This window comes from Epinephelus lanceolatus, chromosome 12 (genome assembly GCF_041903045.1).
Source record: "Epinephelus lanceolatus isolate andai-2023 chromosome 12, ASM4190304v1, whole genome shotgun sequence".
Taxonomy (NCBI): domain Eukaryota; kingdom Metazoa; phylum Chordata; class Actinopteri; order Perciformes; family Serranidae; genus Epinephelus; species Epinephelus lanceolatus.
The window spans coordinates 33,722,104-33,742,930 of record NC_135745.1 but is presented as its reverse complement, the minus strand read 5'-3'; the positions used below and the strand labels follow the sequence as shown (position 1 = coordinate 33,742,930).

Sequence of the window (20,827 nt, the reverse complement as noted above, 5' to 3'; positions counted from 1 at the left end):
GGCTCAGAGGGGACTGGGGTCAGCTTTCATCTCCATCCACCCAACAATCTGATAAGACACATCCAGTCAACAGCTACCACGCTGATTACACAAACAAACACAGAGGCAAGCAAACATTCAGACAGGCTGCTTTGCTTCACCACATGGAGCTCTCGTCACTGTGGAAAAAAAGGGGAAGCTAGCACGACACAAATGAAAGGAAATCTGAATTTAATGATTGGGTATGAAAGCTATATTCCCCTCAGGAGTTCTCAGTGAAAGAGATATGTGTTGGCAGTGATGGGCAAATAGAAAACAGGATGGATGAAACTATTGATTGGATACTTGACCTAGCCCAGTAAAGGCCATACAGGTGTGTTTGACAGCATTAAAAAAGGATACAGAAAACAAACATGCTGCATGAAGGGAGCCATTCATAAGTGCAGTAACACCTTTTATTGCACTGTAGAGGACAGGCTTTCAGTGCGTAATAGCCATGAGTAATTCGAGCCATTGGACCTTCAACCATATAGCTATTACAGTGCAACCACTCAATAAACCAGCCTGGTCTTGGTAAAATCACCCTGGGACCTCTTAAGAAGTGGCAAAGCAGTTGAGACCAGCATAGTGGTGTGTAATTCCAACCCAACCACACAGCCATAAACAGCCATATTTCACTGATGCACAGCGCCACAAAGACAGATATACAGCGTGCTCAGCACAGGTGTCGTGCCCCAGGTGAAGTGCAAGACAAAAACTGTAAAGACTCATTAACATAAATGTCCCAGGCAGAAATGTTTCATCTTGGGTGAAATGACATAAGCCTGCAGTTAGTGTAACTGGAGTTAAAAACAGCCGGTGGAGTGTTTGTGTTTGAGTGTGGAGCCCCATAATGAATAGAAAAAGGACATGTCTTCTGCACTTACTGCAATTACTCTAGGTCAGCAGATTTCAGCAGATGGGGCCAGGCTCCCCAACAGCCCAGTCGCCAGAAGAAAATCTTTGCATCGTACATCTGCAAACCACGGATGCATTACACATCACACTAGAGAGATAGGGGGATGGTGACGGCTTGACACTTTTAGGGGCTGTCCCAATACCCACACTTCCCCTAGAAATACCCACTTGCACTTGGTTGTGCCCGTTCACGTTTAGGCTAGTGGTGTCCCAAAACAGAATTGAGGTAGTGGAAGTGGTTTCCAACGCTTCAAACCCGCCCTAGATTCCAAGGTAGCCCCGACCCACACTTACAGCAAAGTGGAAGATGAAATTTCCCAGAACACCTTGTGAAGTCGGCAACTTTGGCAAGTTTAGGAAAACAATTTGTTACTGTCCGATTGGAATGAAGGCTATACAAACAACAGATGGTTAGACTAGCGTAAACTCATCAGCAACTTGGTTGAACACAGCGTCAAAATATTTAAACAAATCGACTTACACGAACAAAATGAATCAGAACTAGAAGACGTCGTAGGCGACTCCTGTTTTCAGCATTTCTTCTCTGTTGATTCATCAGACGCAGAAGAATAAACATAGCACACGCCACAACACAAGCGCTGGAGCTGGCATTTTCAAACCTGAATGACTAACGGTATCTTTCGTCGCTACTACGCGTGACGTATCCCTGCACATTGGCCATGCTGCTTTGCATGAAGTGGTGTCCCATTTCTTAGGGAAAGATCTCTACCTTAATATTTCTCACTTCTCTCATCAAGGGTTACCTCGCAATCAAGGGCACTCAATACCAAGTGGAAGATTTAAGGGTTAGAAATGGGACAGGCCCTTAGGTGAGACGGCTGCCAAGCTTCAGACCACTGTTGGTGACCAGCATTTAACAACAGCGGATGTTTTTCACCAAGTCATCTGTGGCATTTCCAGCCATGACTTTGCAGCCAAGAGCTGATGTTTGTTTACAGCAAGTCATCGTGGGAATTCCAGGAGCTGTTGTGCCTCCAAAAACTGGTGTTTTTTCGTGAGAAATTGGCAGCATTTCAGCTGTGATTGTGCCATCAAAAATGGGTGTTTTAAACATCTTTTCCTAACCATTACCAGGAGATTTTTGTGCCTAAACACAACCACATGTCAACCAAAGTTTTAGCATATCCATTTCTTAATAACCTACAAATGTTACATATCTGTGGTTTGCAGAAAGGTACAATGCCACATTTATTCTGGCAGTTTGGTTGCCCCCAAAGAGGTTGCAAAGTGATTAACAGGATATGAGAGAAAGAAAAAGAAGTGCTACAGGAAGTGCTTGCTGTTTGGTTGTGAACCAGTGCTCCAGGTAACAAACTGTAAGTTCAAATGAATCTTTGGCATTCCCCTCCAGAGAAGGACACAGCTCGATGAACTACAGATGAATGATTATGTAGGCAAAACAAGTTTAAAGAGTTTAAAGAGTTCCACATCATCTCATGATTAGTCATGCAGACACTTCCCAAACACAAGGAGCAGCTCGTCAGTATGAAATCATCAAAACAGTTTCCAACTAACTTCAAAACAACAGCGATGAGATTGCTGGGTTCAGCAGCTGACTCTGTTTTTGATCTTGTTTGGAGTTGCCAACATGACTGCTGTGCCCGTGCTGCTCTTTATATTCCTGACCCTCCCTGACTCTGCCTACATGTCTGACTCATCATCCAGCACAGAAGCTTGCCAGGCTGCAAAGAAGCATGACAGAGGGCCCACTGGGCTTCTGGCCAGGTCTGCAAAATCACACAGCACCCTTGACTCGGCTCTCAAAGAGAGTAACTGGGAGCTTCACATAATTTGGACAAATAATTGGAAGTGTCATTGCTTGGAACTACAGTCAAAGGTTCAATGTTCAGCTGTGGAAACCAGAAATCATATTCCTATTGAAACAGGACCATTACTGTAAATTTAAGCCTTTTTTGAGTTTTTCTTGTGGATTAAACTTGGGCTAACTTCTTTTAAAGTCTGCCGTGTTATCCACAGTGTCACAGTGTTGCTCAACATCCATTAGGTTGCTGTCTCAGTGGGACAGCACTGACCATAGAACTGTTTCATTTCCAAATCCCCAAGCTGCCAGCTGGAACAAGGAATAGGTGAGGTCAAAAGATAGGAGGAGACAGATAAAGAGAGGAAAAACACAGAGCTATAGTGAATAAAGCGTGACTAAAATTAAGCCAAGACTGCATGCCCCAGGTACCGCTGAGACTTCCAACTGACTGTGGCTACTGGTGGCGTTCAGTGTGTTCATGTGGTTACCAGCTGGGTTACAAAAGACAGCAATGAGAACAAAGAGGGAGAAAGCGAGATTTAATGGAGTGTGAGGTAGTGGGCAGAGAAATCAAGAAGAAGAAGAAAGATGACTCGAACCAAAGACATGGCCTCTCGGTGGACTTTGGGAGATCGTTTAAGAACGCGAAATAATAGGTGGAGGGGCGGGAAGAGAAAGAAATAGAGCATAGAAAGAAAAGCACACTGTTTGAGCTTGCCTGCCCTGCAGATGCCCTCTCCTGATTTGCTTTGCTGTTTCTCCTTGCACATTTTATGATCTGAGTATTTCCTCTCTAATAAAATTGCCTTTGAAACACAGGAAGTTCCAGCATATACTTCAGACATCTTCCATAACAGCAGCCAAAGATTTTGCCAGTGCTTAATTTTGTATATAACTTCATGTTTGAAATATTTATTTCCACTGTGTTTATCATTGGGGACCTATGATAAACTCAGACCCACCACAAGGGTTTGTGGTAAGCCTGTGTGTGTATGTTCACATTGCATTAAGGGGCACAGGCTTATGAAACGTTTGCATGTGTTTGCACATGTTCGTGTTTACTGTCCAATGTGCACATATGTCATGTTGATTAAATGTTTGCAAAGTGGCTTTTGACCAGTCGCCTGTTCATGAGCTTAGTGTTAGTACAGCGAATGGCTGCTAATGGCACACAATGTGTGAGAACAGTCTGGCCTTTCAGAACAAAACCTCCTGTTCAGAGTATTTCAACATGTCCAAGCTCTGCTCGTAAAGTTAGCTGGCTACAAACATCTACACAACCCCTCCCTTAGCTCTCACCACTGGCCTCACTCGTGACTTCAGGTCCTCTCGTTCCAGGAAGAGAAAGTTGTTATGCCGTATTTTACAATGTCATGGGCTTAGTGTTATGGTGAGCGGTATGTTTTCATCTTATGCAGACTTAAGTCACTTAATAAAACCAAATCAGCAACAGGCAAGCCTTGAGAAAGGCATGTCTGACAAGTACAGGAATCTACTAATGTGGATAGAAAATGTGTTATTAGTACTGGCTTTAAAAAAGATATTAGTGCACCCAAGGACACAGGTTTAATTTAGAAAGTGGTGGGGAGACATATGAAGTGGAGGTTTGACTGCAACCTTATGAATTTCTGCACCAATTAATGGTGGGAATGTCTTTATTTATGTAAGGGAAAACACAAAATTAAGGCAGCAGGTGACAAACCAAAATACAAAACTGAGATTCTGCATTGCTTTTAAATATTTCCCCTTATGCAGATTCACTTTTCTCATTTAATGTTATCCCTGCTTACTCAACATATATGTCAGCATCTTTTACTCTTCCATTGCCTCGTGTCTTTGTTTGGGGAAGTTGCCCATTTAAATGTGCATGTGGCACCCATTAACATCAATGATACATTCATTAATTTAAATAGTGGTTCATGTTTGTAGTCCATATCTGTGTTCTCTGGGAAGTTGAGAATAAAGTTGTGATTTAATGAGAAAGAAGCAAAGGCTGTATAAAATAATGGGCGTAGTTACTATGACGTCACCTATTGGCTTGCGCTCCCATTTTGAAGCATCTAGTTTTGGTATTTCGGCCGTCGCCATCTTCTTTTTTTTTTTTTGGAGCCAGAGGTGAGCATTTGAGCGAGAGGCTGAAGCTGTGGAGGAGTGTGGGGATGATCTGATTCATAGACTGTAGCGACACCTCACAGACAGTCATTCAAACGCACCTGCCCTTAATTATGCGTAACTGTAAGCCTTAATAAAATGTAATTGGGTGTGTTATCATGTTACATTAGTTGTCGTGAACAGGAAAATTAACTATAGAGACCAAAACAGTTTTTGTACCAGGTTGTAAACATGTTTATTTCTGCTGTTAAGTTGGGGGTTCTATTGGGATTTACCCACTTTTGGAGCCAGCCTCTAGTGGCCATTTGAGGAACTGCAGTTTTTGGCACTTTGGCGTTGCCTCAATTGTTTGCCTCGCAGGTTGCCACTCACAAAGAATTCCTAATATTTCAAGACAGTATGTTTCACATCGCTGCATGTGAAGGAAGCAGGAACAAAGCGAACAGACCATTTGTAGATCTGATTTAAGTTATATTTGATTTAAATGGATACTTAATTAACATGAAAGAAGTGGTGGGGACAATTTCAGGTATTCAGAAAAGTGGGAAGGACATATCCCCATCATCCCTACTATAAATTACACCCATGAGTGCATCTCTGCAGATTAGACTCTAGTAATACTCTACTGCAATGTGTAATGAAAGAGCTGCATAGCAAGAACTTTGTCTACAGGGCAGGAAAAATGCATAGTGTAATGATAATATTGTACTAACTGCCACCATGATGGACCATAAATCAAAAGTGTAATGGTGACGCTACTTGAATGTGAAGTTATCTTTTTGAGACACAGCAAAAAAAAAAAAGCAGTGACTCAGTATCATAAACGATGTCACAAAGAGTACCAGGCCTCAAAGATGACATCTTTAAAAAAACTACAGCTGACATGACCCAATGTGCATTAATCACAGGGCTCAACACATGTTTAATCTTGTATACCCACAACAGCCGGGAGGGTGGGGAAAGGCTTTATTAATCACGATGAACCAACAATTTGATGTTTACCCTGACAGCAGTACCACCAGCTCTAATCCCGTGCCCTCCTCATCTGAAATAGTACCACCCACAGCCACGAAAATACACACTCACTCAGATGAAAGCAATCTCATCTCCTCTTAATCATTACTCATTGACACTTTATCACCCTCCTGAGTTTGATTCAGCCCGGTGTTTGTTTCGGAGGAGTCATTTATCTAAATCAGCTTACATTCGGCAATGTGACCACCAAACACACAAACATGTTTTTATGTTTAATATTTCAGATATGCAGAAGAAAATTTTAGCCCAATTAAGTGAACATGTATAAAACATTCAGTGTTGCCCTGTATTTTTTAAGATGACATTGTTAAAGCGTAAATTAGCTATTCATGTGAATAGTTGGTGCAGATTTTAAAGAAGCAATGATGACAGGAAGTTCATCATGGCTTGTATTTTCAGTCAGTATAGTTCAGCTACACGGCACAGATGGGCCTTTTTTGTTATTTAAATGCTTTTTAATTGTAATGACACCTTGTTGACAGACACAGACACACATACACACACACACACACACACACAAATCATGTCCATGTCTTTGATACAGTGGATTATTTGCATATTTCACTGGACAACAGAGGTGTGTTTGCCTTCAGCACGATTTTACATTGACGTAGGATTTACTGTAATCTCTGCCAGACAGGTACTGCGTGTCGTCTCCCTTGCTTCCTCATTATGTCACTGTAACATAAAGAGACTTAGTGATTCTGTTTGGACCTGTGTAGTTCAGTCTTTACATGCTTCCCATGGTAAATAATAGTAGTGTCTGCAATAGACTTGGGAGATATGATGAGGAGCTTGTCATTCAAAATCATATTGATTTGCCAAGATAATGGTCATTATGTGTCCACGATAACAGAACGACATTATGCACTAAATTCAGTCTCCCTTTCACTTTATTCTTGTTTCCTCTATGCACCCATACAAATAGAATAAATAGAAAAGATATGAAAGTGTTTGCAGTGCAAAAGAAAATAGATCTGTTGTTAGTTATTATGGTGACAGCACACATCAGTACGTAAGAATGTGGCCACAATGGTTACTGCACTCAAATTCAAAATACTGCCGCGAGTCGTGTCCGCCCCCCCTCCCCTACAGATTCGAGGTTGCTGGACAGCAGCACGCTGGAGACTGATTTGTTTGCCCACGGGCGACTGCCGTGGCAGGGCCACGTCGCCGCGTCCTTGATCTTCGGTTTTCCAGTGGACCATTCGAGCAAGTCTGGCTTCTCTGCTGCTAACGCTGCTGCCGGGATACAGCTGAGGAGACTGCTAATGCTATGTACTGTCGTAACTGTAACTCAGTCGTAACTGTAACTGATGCTGAGACTCTACTGACTTTGTGAGTGGTAGACGGCGGTGGGTGGCGCAACAGGCCAAAACACAAATTCGAAACATAAACATGATTTGCGGACCGTAAAATTTTTTTTTAAATGCGAATATTCTGGCTGTACTATTGTTGTCGGTGAGATCAGTTTGTTATATGAACATTATTCCTTAGTCTCTGTGACATATTAGGATGATTTTACGACTATTTGCTTTAGATTTCTTACATATAGCTCCTTTAAAGTGTCCTATTTTTACACCTATTTTCCTTATTAAACAAAAAAATACAACCGTATACCGATTCAAGTTTCTCTTTTACCGTTCTAAGATTCATGTTAGCTTAAATTCCCTTGTTAATACGAGTGTCACGATCCATTGAATTAGATCGATATGTCGATTTAATGATCAACGATCCAGTATGATCAATGCAAAGTGAATATATCGGACTATATGGTCATCTTTCTCTACTCAGGAATAAATCAGCAGAGTGGAAATAAAGGGGCCAATAGACGTCTCACTAAAGTAACATTAGCATCTCTGTTTAAACAATTTTGGGCTGAAAAAATGTGCGTGCAGGCTGAAATTCAAACGTGCCATTCTGTCAGTAGATGCAGTGACTTAAACCAACACTGAGTAAGAAAAACTATAAATAATACATGTAATTTGTTAAGTCATGAACATTAAGTCTATGAACCTTGACAGTTGTTACTGAGCTGAATTTGATACATATGTTAAACTACGTTGTTGTTTTATGGCTGTTGGGAGAAGTTTGCCTTCAAACTTTGCTTATGAAAAATAAAATGGTTTGGGTTAGCATGAAAAAAATACTATCAGAAAGGACTTTCTGGCAGAAAGCCCTGAAGGTTAACTTATCCCATATATTGTTTAAAGTACTGCAAGTGGTTACAGTTATTGACATTATTTATGTGTTGTTTTCATCTTTAATGGCCCAAAGCAAAAAAGAAAGGAATGGCAGCTCCTTCTGTAATCGTTTACTTTAAATGGGCAGATGATATAGTCTCATATCGATCGCAGGCCTCTGAATGGCACCTTATCGAAATGGTATCGTGGCAGACTTTGTAATATTGGCAAATATTGTATCGTGATATCATATCATGATGATTTACACAGCTACTTGTTAACTCACCATAAAACACACTTCATTCAAACACAGTAGAAACTGAATGAAACTCACCAAAACAGTTTTAGTTAGTCTTGTCAGTTGTCTAGTTAGTCCACTGTTCCAGCAATCAACAACTCTGGTTTTGTCTAAATAAACCCTTAATACACCGAGTTAGATGTAAAAATGTGCCGATCTGCATGCTGTTAATATCTGTGGTTTCTGCCTCTCAGCTGTCTGCTGAGCAGCAACTTTCCATAAGTTTATTGGAAAAAATGTAGGCCTGTATCTGTGCTATCCTCATTCCAGCATGCCCTTGTGCAAAATAGTGCTTCCTGCTTTTGCATTGGGGCTACTAGGTGGCCACTTCAGGGCATTAAAACTTATGCATCTCCAATCCAGATATTCAGGTCTGTGTATGCTCTGCGGCTCTCCTCAGATTTTTCTTTTAGATATATCTTATGTTGTTTTCCTCAACGATACAAAATCAGTAGGGGAATTCAGAATAGCTCAACTCTAGTCTGCAATATTGATTTTAATAGCTTCGGAGATGATGCTCAACAGTATATGTCTATATTATTCAGTGGTATTATCCTATTGATGCGCTGCATCAGGGCATTGATCGAATAAACTTGAGGATTTCATGAAATGTGCTGCTTTTGAGCTCGTACAAGATGATTATTGATTCTAATTGCTGAAGCAAAGATCCAGATAAACAGTGTACTTAAAATTCCTGGCACAAGATGTCAAGCCCCGAGCACGCCATGTAACCTCGGTGTGCTTTTTAATCCTGATGTGAATTTTGAAGCGCGTCAAAAATATCAACAAAACCGCCTTTAATCATCTCAGAGATGATGCACAACTAGTTCTTTCCCTGCCAGATACCAGTGGATAATCTCATTAACCATTGGGATCCTGGCAAAGATCTCTACAGACAGCTTGCAGTATGAATGCAATTAAGCAATTAGACAATCCAACAGGCCCTACCTGCTGTATGATTATTGCATATTGTCCATGGGTCATCTTGTAAGTGCACGGTAATCTCAGTACTTTGTGTTTAACTAAGAGTTTTGTTATATTTGTTTTAAATGGAAATGTGACCAGCAATAAGAGCGTGGAGTGCTCTAATGAGTTGCACAGAAGTAAAGAGACGTATGGGGAAATGCAAAGATGAACCCTTAGCTGTAGCTAAAGAGAAGTGCTCACACACTGTATATACACAAAGCATCTAGCTAATTGAATCCCTGGTGAGTGTTGTGGGCTCATTAAACCTTCCAGCCAGACCTCAGTGATCGGTCAAGAACTGAGCACAGATGAAAGTCAACCAGAATCTACTTTACCTGGGGCCAGTCTCCCACACGCCCCCTCACTCTGGCTCCGGCCAGCCTCCTCTGTACCTTTCATCAAATGTTTACACATCCTTGAAATGTTATTATCCATGTTACAGCCTCGCTTTGTGTACATCATATACACCGAAATGCTCGGGCACATGAGCGCACTCAAAATGCACATAATTTTTGTTTCTGTCATCTCCCCGTACACCGTGAAAGACGAATATTTGATTTCTGTTTTCTGCCGTACAACCCGTGAGCATTCCTGCAGGCCTTCACAAGATCAAGGCAGTTCAGTTTGGGGTCAGCGTCAGGGAGTGGAGGTCACTGACGTGTGACCTGTGTGCTCCAGGCAAAAGAGAAAGACGAGAGCAGACAAAGCTGCCTTTAGGACAGTGTATCAATTGGGCATTCACAGGGGAATGAGTCAGTTCCACAGAAAGGAGTCAGAGAAGCCATGAGTCAGAAGCCATACATGTGTAGGTAGTCAGTTTGAATGTTTTTTGAGGTTGAACATTTGAGGCCGCCAGAGGAGAGCACGAACTGTTGATTACACAAAGCTGTTATTCATTTATAAGCCACAAGAGAGAGGGATATTATTTGCGTCTTCTATTTTTCTTGTGTAATCTTGTACTCCGTGTTCACAGTCACACTTAAATTCATTAGGACATAAGGTTAAAGCAAGGACTACTTTGAAACAGTACATTATTGCTATTGGCAGAAATCATATCATAACATCTAATGCCTGCCCCACATCCGTCCAGACACTCATTGATTGTCTGTCTATCAGGTGATCGGCTGTGGGAAGTCCTGCCATTTCACTTGTCACGTCCCCTACATGATATCAAGCATACCCTGTGATGAAATGTTCCAGGCCTAACGCACTGCCAAACTCACCCTGACACTTCCCTTTCATTAGCATCCCATCTGATGAGCTCATTTCCTCGCCAACACTGTTATTCCAAGCCAAGCCTGGAGACAGACAAGCATATGTTTCCTAACACACAAGGCTCCTACTTTCAACCACTGCTTTAGAGAGCCGTTTGATTCGTCAATTTATCATGTATGTCAGAGGGGGGGAAGTTGAAAGCCCAAAAGCTATCGATTGTTTCCATCTTGACAAGAGAAGATGCAGAGCCGCTGGCAATTAAGAGCTTCAATTGTTGTCAAAGCAGACAGTGGTTTGTGTGTTAGTGTGTGAGGCTGGGGGAGGGGTTGCTCAGGGTTCACTTTGCAAGAACACTCAAGTGAAACAAGCATCTGAAGGAGGAAGAGGAAATAAACAAGAGGTGGGGGGGATGTAAAGTAATGTGTAGTGGCAGTGGGTTAAGCGAGAATTTTTTGCATTTTTATGGGCCTGATCTGTAAAGCGCTGTTTCAGCAAGTTGAGGGAGCGCAGACCTCACTGAGACATTGCTTAGATCACAGGCCAGAGATTCTCAAGTTCAGCACTTTTATGATTGCCTCAACTCATATTCACATGCATATGTACAAGTGCACGCACACATTCCCATAAACACGGCCATATAAACACATTCACTTACACCGTCCATAATCACCTTATCAGCCTTGTGCTGCCTGTGGAAGCATCAATTGATTTGATGCCAGCACACATCATTCCTCTCCAATGCTGTTAAATCCCCCCGCGCATGGAAGATTAGCATCAACATATAATTCTCAAATTAATTTGGATAACAGTATAATGGCTGTGGGGGGGGGAAACAAACTTTATGGATGTGAGGCAAAGCTTGAAATGTCTGTGTATCTGACCATCACATATAATATAGAGCTTAAAGGGGAACTACACCCTTTTTCTTCTCTCAAATCCAAAAACTAGAGTGCTAAAACTCAAATTTTTGATGTCATCAAGTTTTAAAGTCTGGAGCTGCTCCACAGACAGTTCATTTTGAAAGATGTTACAGCTGACACTGAGAGCACCCAGAGGAATGCTCTGAGTATATGGGTACAGTTTCAGTTTCACAGCTGAGAACACTAAAATAGAATAAAGCTCATTTGGGTACAAAGATGAAAACAAACATTCTGTGCATCCACATAATCAGGCTGCCATTCATTCTCTATGGAGCAGTTCCAGACTTTATACTTAATGACATCACAAGATTGAGACTTACTTCCCTGGTTTATGGCTTTGAAAGAAAGTAGCTCATGTTCACAAATACTGATTGAACTTCCCTAGGGCATGGAAATAACATGTTGTAATTCTTAATTTGGGTGGTGTTCCCCTTTAACCAAAAGGATACAATTAGTTACCTTCCGAGGTTGCTGGTGTTGCGACGAGGGAATATGTATGTACTTTAACTCTCTGGGTAGGGCATCAATGAACTTCTAAAGAGAATAATGTCTCAGCGCTTCTTTATGACAGGCTATTGTCTTATCCTTTCCCTAAAATCAGGAGTAAGAGGCTTATCTGATATTTTTCCTCACTAATCCTACCGTTTATGAGTTGTCATTCTAAACATACTTGCTGCTACAATTAGTGACCTTGCTTTGAGGTTATAAGGAGATATTGGCTAATTAGTCTTTAACATTTCTTTAACCCAGTGGTTCTCAAACTTTGGGGCATTGAGCCACTGCAGGTGGGGCGTAAAGGACCAGGGGGGAAATGTGTAGTGAAAAAGTCAAAAGCCCCTTTTACGCTGCCAGATTTTCGGCGAATGTTGGGCCGTTTTGCCGGCAAGCTGCGAGCGTTTAGACACACAGAGCCGGATTGGCGAGTTGATCCAAGGTGCCCAATTTTCCACCTCTTAGGGTAGTCATATTGGCGGAACCCTTTTAGTTTAAACAGACCGAGGTGGCCTTCCACAACGGGAGGAGCTGTTAATGACGCTGCATGTGCGAGCCACTGGCGGTGGATAAACAGGAAACAGCTGATAGCAGGAATGAGCAGCTAGTAGCAAAAGGGAAACACAAACCTGACAGACACTGTAAAGATGAGCAACTGGGGAGACAAGGAATTTTGCGCCCTCCTTGCCCTCGCAAACAAAGAGGCCATTAACTGTCAGATGACGGGGACGGTGAGGAACAGGCTGATTTATGAGAGAATCGCCAACGCGCTGACCAGCCGCGGCTTCCCTCCCACGTCACTGTTTACATCACACGCTGAGCTACATGTTTTGTTACTTGCTCACGCCCCCCCATTGCGCCGAAAAAGGCACATTCTGTATAAACAAAAGTAGGTAGGCGGCATTTTGCTGCACTCCCTGATTTTGCTTTTATACTGCCAATGCTGAAAGAATACTGATTGGGCTTTCCTGCAAATTTGCACAATTCCTGTTTAAAAAGGGCTAAAGTTGCAAGTTGCAAGTGCTTCCCCAATTGTTGTTATTGGCTGATAAAAATTAGAGGTTTGGGGAGCATGAATTTTTGCAGCTTCTGAAGGGGGCATGAGAAAAAGGCCGAGAACCACTGCTTTCGTGTAATCTAATATATCAGGTTTAGTGTGATGACTCATTTCCTGTTAACCTGCTATTCACTTCATTTTATCAGTAACTGTTGATAAATATTGGTACTTTTTGATGACCTTTAACAGAGAGCATAGTTTAAAGAAATAATAAATAAAAGCGCCAAATTTCTGAATGCTTTATGGGAAATAAATAACAGAATAACTGTACGTGTGTGTGTGTGTGTGTGTGTGTGTGTGTGTGTGTGTGTGTGTGTGTTACTCCAATACTAATTAGCTGGACTTTGATTCAGACATAACCCTCCAGTGCAAGCTTGCTTTGCTAAACACAGAGGTAAAACTGCCTGTTCTGTGTCATCAAATCGCCCGTTCAGGCAATAAACAGCATATAATTCATTCCATGGCTGACACTTTTCTGTAGTATAAATGTTAAATCAGTTCATTCCCAAGCCAAACTGTGCTTTGACGTGCCATGATGCTTGGTTATTTCAGCCAAAACAACTTTTGTGTCTATTATACGAAATTAAAACACTTCCCCTCTACATCAGGCAGCTGCTCCAAATGTTAGCCTCCCTGACATCAGCTCAACAACAGCTCTGACAAAATCAACAGCTATAATCCCCGCCGAGCTGCAGGCCCATGGAGCATGCCAGGGATTACAGGGTCCGGCTCACCATGTCTCTCAATTTCATTTTTACAAGGCTCTGCTCAGTCATATTTTCATTTAAAATATTTTCAATCACAGAAGGACATAAAAGCCGCATTAAGTGATTTTGACCACATTTGATGCAAAAGTTATTGCATAATGGAGCTTTTAATGTTTTCCGTGCAACATGCCCTGTGTTTCGTCTTCGACAAATGAGGCCCTAATGGTTTTTAGTTTATGTTGAAGAAATGCTGTGGCGCAGTTGGCAGACTTCGAGATGCAGACATTGATGGACTGCACGATAAACTAAACTAAAAACCAAAGAGAAACATGGGTTTGGTTTTTAGTTTATTTGACAGTAAAAGCAAAATTACATCTACCCTTATTTTTTAAGCACAACTCGGTAAAGTCAAAGCCTTATTTCCTCTGTGGTCGTCGATATGGTATAATTACACATTGTTACATACAACAATAAAGACTCCCACAATAACAAATACAGTGCTGCACGTTAACAAGCAGAATAAAGCGAAGTAACACCAGAACATGGCTGGTGTTTGTCAGGCAACCACGTCTTGACAGTCTCACTACAACTATCTGCCTCTATGTAACATCTCACTCCCCTTTTTTCTACTTCACACAGCTATACTGGCCGTGTCGTAGGAAATGGTCTGCACGCCCAGAGGCAAAACCCAGAGGTCAAAGTTCGCAGCCCGAACCCTACGCTGGCTGAGGTCAAGGAGAGGTTGGAGCGCTTCAACCAGGTAGGATAACCATTGCTATTTATATTGAATATGCATGCATAGTTTTGTTTAAAAGAAAAAATGTTTCCAGTGTTAAATATGTCACTACTCTGCAGCATGTTATTTAATCAGCCGAAGTATGATGTAAACAGCAACACTAAAGTCTTAATTAATAGGGCTGTTGTTTAATTAGTATGTCTTGAACAATATAACACGCAGCCAGGAGTGCTGAAACATCCCCGCCATTTCTCTCAGATCCAAAGACTTGTTTTGAGTGCAGAGGCAGATATCAAAGATAAATGAAAAGGATAGCGGGTGAAAGGGAGATGGTGACAAAAAAAAGTGAATTACTGTGGAAAGAGAGAGAAAAAAAAGAAAGATGAGAGGCGGGAGCAAAAGGTCAGGAATGAGTGACAGATAGGCAGAGATGACACAAGCAGCTTCAAAGTGACACTGTTTGTCATGTAGATGGGGTTTAGGGCTGAAAAGGACCAAGAAGAAAAGGGCCATTTCACACAGTCCCTAGAGGCCATTTGAGGAGACAAACGGGCCAGGATTCAGTTCCCCTCTGCCTGCCTGCCCTTTTGTTGCCCTGAAAATTATGCCCACAGATAGTACACCAGCCATCTCTCACTTTCTATCTCTACATCTCTCTTTCTTTCTCCTGTTTTTACCTTTTTTCGGAACCTATTTGATTGCTGAAGCTTCTAATGGAAAACTTCCTGCCATTTTTCTCATTTGTCATCACTCCTCGTCTCTGTTAATGCATTTCTGTTGCTCCCTTCTATATTATGACAATTCTTTATCATTACCTGCCCACGTTTTCTCTCCGTCTTTCTCCGCTTTCTCATCCATACATTTGTTTCTCTTCTCCGTTCACATCTACCTTGTATCTCACATATATCTGCCACCCAGCCAGTCCACCTGTCTGCCACTGACAGCTCAAGATCATTTCTGTCCGACCACAACATCCCATTGTGCACGGTGGCTGTCAAGTATCCCGTTGTCATGGTAACTATGCAGAGTTGAGCGGGTGTCCTGTTGACATTTACAGGGTTGAAAAGCCTACCTTGAATCCAGACCAGGCGGCAGAGCTTGGTTGAGCTTTGTGTTTGTGCCAGATAAGAGCAACGGATCACAGAGTGTTAAACTGCATAATGTGGCGGGCTCTCCAAGGTTTCTCTGGAACAGTTAAGCACAAATATATTTTTATCGCGTGTGTGCCGTCACATGTGCATGCACAATGGGAGCTTTACATTGTAGCAGTGTATATACTGTATATATACTGAACTGCAGCATCAGACACTGTAAAAAATTTGCTTAAAATCTATTTCATTTCTGAATTTAAACATTTCAGCTTCTATTTTTTTACACTTACCTGTGACTGCTACCAACCCTCGTTACTATCCAAAGTGATTCACATAGATCAAAGTTGTTTTGTTTAGAATAAGAGCTATTTATATTCCCCTTACGTACAAAAATAAATGCCTCATACTTCAGTGCGTTCTCTATGTTGGCATAGACACAGCCAATAGATGGCACTAGAGGGCAGAGTCAAAGATGAATGATCCCTTTAAGGGAGGCAGCGTTGTAGACGGCGATAGTCTGTGATCTGCATTTGGACGGACAAATCTTTTCACTATATTACAGATTAATTCCATTATTTAAATTTCCTTGTCATCTCTTACGGTTGTATCTCGCTTGAGCTACGCTACACTGCCTCTACGATCTTCGTTGGTACTGCTGTGTTTTGTTCGTATCTGTAAGCTTTCAGGAAACATGCTCAAATATGGATGAAATGAACGCAGAGTACAGACAGAAGGCTTTGTCCGTCTCTGTCTCTGCATTGAACATTGAGCATAAATGAGCCCTTAGATCCTCTGTGAAAAGCTGTAATAGCCCAATAGCATTTTAAGCTCAAAAGGCCTATCACACTTTTAAAGGCATGCTCTTTAATTTTGTTGTAGCACTCCATAGCATTCCTAAATTGCCCCACCTCACTGCTCTTTGAGCTACATTTTACATGTCCAGTGTGTAGGATTTATGGGCATCTATTGGCAAAAATGGTACAGCCATTCATCCATCCATTTTCTAACCACTTATCTCTTGAGGGTCGCCGGGGGGCTGGAGCCTATCCCAGCTGACATTGGGTGAGAGGTGGGGTACACCCTGGACAGGTCACCAGACTATCACAGGGCTGACACATAGAGACAGACAACTATTCACACTCACATTCACACCTGTGGACAATTTAGAGTCACCAACACCTTTCCCCAATCTGCATGTCTTTGGACTGTGGGAGGAAGCTGGAGTACCCAGAGAAAACCCACGATGACACGGGGAGAACATGCAAACTCCGCACAAAAGGGCTCCCCCACCTGGGATCGAACCAGGAACCCTCTTGCTGTGAGGCAACAGTGCTAACCATCCTCTCTTTCTCTCTGTGTCTCTCTTCTCTCATGGTCCGTAGTCAGATATTCAGTGACATAACTGTCATTTAAACATTGTTTAAATGGGAGAAAATCACATTCCTGTCCAAACATGCTTTAAACAAACAAGGCGACAGATATCAGCATAATGATGTCACCTGTCTTGTTGTCTACCTTTCGAGCAAACAAGGTTGTCACTTGTTCCCGGCTCTCTTTATCCTTGCTGCAGAGCCCTCAACAGATGTTTGGAGACAGGGCCATTATATATGAATCTTCCAGGTGGGCGAGTCTGTTCACAAAATAAGTTCCCATTCAGATTGATTTTGGCAAGCCCATCTGGATCTCTCTCCAAATTACAAACTTTACTGGACACCCTCGGTGCCTTTTAGGCTGTAAAGTTAATTGTAGTTCAATCAGGAGGGAGTAGTTTCGATATATAAAGCATTGTTGATCCACACAGGGTACATTTTTGCTTGTGCAGACTCCATTGTTCGGCACTGACTCAGCTCAGTGATTGTGGACATGAGCTTCATAATGGCTCAGTTATATAATCTTAAACAAAATGGACAAATGGATGATAGAGCAGTAGTGATTAGCAGTCACTGTGTGGATAAGTGAGAGGAGTTTTTGGCTTAGTGAACCTGAAAAGTTGTAGGATAATAAAGGGAGGCAGGGAAGGCATCAAAGTTTTTCAGAGTCCTAAGATCCCTCCACGTTACAGTGCTACACTGCTGTTCTCTCTGTTTTCTGAGATATGAAACCAAGTGCACTGCACACAGTCAGTAGTGCGGGAGGGCCTGGAGTAGGGAGTATTCCCTGCAAATATACAAAGCAGGCCCGACTCTGTCTATTTAGAACGCTTAAAATCTCAGCAGACATCGAGGTACTGACAGTAAAGTTCTTGGCATTGATCAGCAGCACCTGCAAGCCTCTGCTGATATGTTATGGCAAGTTGGTGGAAAGAGCCAGTAAAGCATTACTGATTACATCTTTAAATGAATGTATTCCTTTAAACGTCTGATCCGTTGTTATAAAACAGCAGGACAGTTTCAGAGTCTGGCAGCCTCACACTGTTAATAAAAAAAAAACCTGACCTTGACTGTAAGAAAAAAACTTAACAGAAAGAAACATTGTTAAATAATGCATTTGCTGAGATGTCTCCCATGGACTGATCAAACTAATGTCTCCACAGTTGTTAATTTCGGATCTGTGTGTGTTCCTGAACTTTCATCCTCGCGAAAACCACTGTGAGTTTCAGGCGTTCACACAGCGAGGACATTTTTGAGAAGTTAGTCCTTTGATGTTGTGGAGACTGATACAAGTGATCTATTTGGTTTTAATTTTGTGTCAGTGTTAGAAGTGCAATTAGGCATCTCTGTATGTTTGTTCTTTCATCCTTGGAGCTTGTTTGGGTTGTTGTTTTCACTGAAAGTAAAGAAAATTCTGAAAATGCATTCACTGGACTGGGGATGGGCATCATTTGGATTTTATTGATACTCTTATCAGTACTCCATATCAGCTCTTATCAATTCTTTTTCATTACTAAATAATGCTTTTTAAAAAATATATATCTTTTTAAAAATGAATGAAACAATGAGTTCAGAGCAGGATAAACCAGGATATTTTAGATATAACTCAATGTAGTTTCCAGAGCAGCAACAGTAATATTTACAACAGCAAAGTCAGGGTATAAACTCAATAATATCTGACTGGAAACACATCTGAAATGTCAATAAAATAACTATAATATTATAATATTTCTGACGTCACAATACTGAGTGGAGTTTAGAACGAATGCAGGACAGTATCAGTCTCTCCTAGGGTTGCCACCTTGGATTTGTGAAAAAAAGGGACACTCGACCAAATGTTTGAGGCGGAGGGCTCGGCCATTATTACCAGTTCAGACTGACTAATGAACATGAAATTCGGACATAGGAGTCCAGATTTGCCATCATTCCATGTCCTTCTATGTACCTGTATTTTATATTAGTTTTTATATCAATGAAAAAAACAAATCTGTGTTACTAAATTCTTACATTTTTACATGTATCTCATCATAGCAAGTTGGAAGTTGACATATTCTGCCATATATGAAGAGAGGAGAATCTGGTAATATAAGAACCATGATGGTGGGACATTCTGTCACTTCACAGTTGTCCAAAACATGTGGTTTGTGCCAGGCGGACATGATTGACAATATTTTTTCATTATTGCAAGAAATTCCATTGACTCATTCACAAGTCAAAAATGTGTTTTATCTGAAAGAAACATGCAATATTTACATCTAAGATCATAGAAAAATAGTCAACCAAGTGCAGTGATGTCCTCCAAGATAATATTTGCCACTTTGATTGCAGGCACGTGTCCCCCTCAATGTGTATGGTGACTACGGCCCTGTCAGCATGCATAATTAGGCTACAGTTGTCTGGGTGCACAAAGGTGAAGTGGCTGGTCTTGTCATACAAAGTTTGATGGAGTGTCAACTGGACAATATGGAGATATTTGCATCTTGAAAGCTGGACTACAAATGTGGACAGACAGGGAGAAACACACGCAAGCCTAAGACGTGGTCAGATACGATATTCCTCACTATATGAAGTGACTGATAACAAGATCTGTATCATTGGTTGTAAAGAAATTCGTCAGGATTTTATTTGGTAGACAATTGATCTGTATTTATAGCGTGATGGGATGACAGCACAATGATGTGTGTGGTATCAGTGGAAAGCTCTGCTCCTGCGTTTTCATGTGATATGTGTGGCATTCGCGAGTAATCCATCCAAGAGTAATGTGTGTGCAGAGCTGTATGAAAGCTCTGTTATACATCATTTTAGTGTAACTTTATCATTTTTTTCGCTGTGAAAACATTCGGAAAGCTATGATTCCGCTGTTTCACGTGATATGCGTGGCTTCTCGCTATGACGCACGGTCGTGGAGAAAAACCATAGAGAAGAACAGGTGTGAATTTGGACGCACTATGCGTCGTTCTGGATGGACTCCTTGGCCTGCTGCTGCTGCATTTTCCCCAAAAAACAGGACAAATTGTGTCCCGGGAGAGATTTTTTTTTTCCCGGGACAGCTGATGAAAAAAGAGAACAATTCTGGGAAAAACGGGACGGGTGGCAACTCTAGTCTCTCCTCCTGTCCTCTGTGCTCCTCCCTCTGCTGCTGAGGTGATTCACTGCCCACAGGTAACGTCATGAATTTTAAGATACATGGCATACTTAGCTAAACAGTTAGACTACACACAGAGAGCTTTGGTAGCTTGTTTGTAACAATTTGCCAATAGCCGAGCTAGCATACAGTGCTTGTGTAAAACAGCAGTGGTATATGAGAGACTGCAGACAGAGCTGATTAAAAATATTGCTTTTTATTAGGGCTGTCAAAATAACGCATTCATTTAGATTAATTAATCACAGAAAAAATAACGCAGTGAAAACATTAACGCTGATTAATCGTGTTCCAAGGTTCCCTTTGACCCGGTGCGTCAGTGAAGGCCACAGTGGCTTTGTCACATGATAGAGGCAGACGAGACCCTGTGGCCCTGTGAATAGAATATTTACATTTGAAAAACGCACAGATGGAACTGTTGATAGGAGCACAGTTCTCGTTCATTTTTGTACCATCAGAGTACTTAAAGCCTCACCTCAGCACAAAGCATTTAGCAGCAAACCTGGAGGTCCGAGCTAGCACAGCCTCTGATGCTAGCGCTAGCCACCAGCCTCGTCAAGCCACACGAGACCTGGCGTTCAGACTCAAACTGAGTAAGTCTACCTGTGACCGACTAACTAACTCCCTTGCAAAATGGATTGCAATGAGTTTCGGTGGTGGAGGACAGGGGGATAATTGGGCCAAAATTCCCTGAAATGAAATTTTTTAAATACTTTCGCAGCAAAAATGTATGTATGTGGATAATTCATATTAATTAATCACAGAGCATGTAATTAATTAGATT

The 20,827-nt window shown here is 41.7% G+C and overlaps 1 protein-coding gene across 2 annotated transcripts in view; it reads left to right on the top strand.

Annotated features, from left to right (window-relative positions):
* The window catches only part of gpc5c (glypican 5c), a 139,014-nt gene that overhangs the window by 79,244 nt on the left and 38,943 nt on the right, over positions 1-20,827 (top strand). For both annotated transcript variants that reach the window (XM_033651306.2, XM_033651307.2), the window contains one exon: positions 14,344-14,464. In XM_033651306.2, coding sequence (XP_033507197.2) covers positions 14,344-14,464 — 121 coding nt within the window. The remainder of the gene's footprint in view (positions 1-14,343; positions 14,465-20,827) is intronic.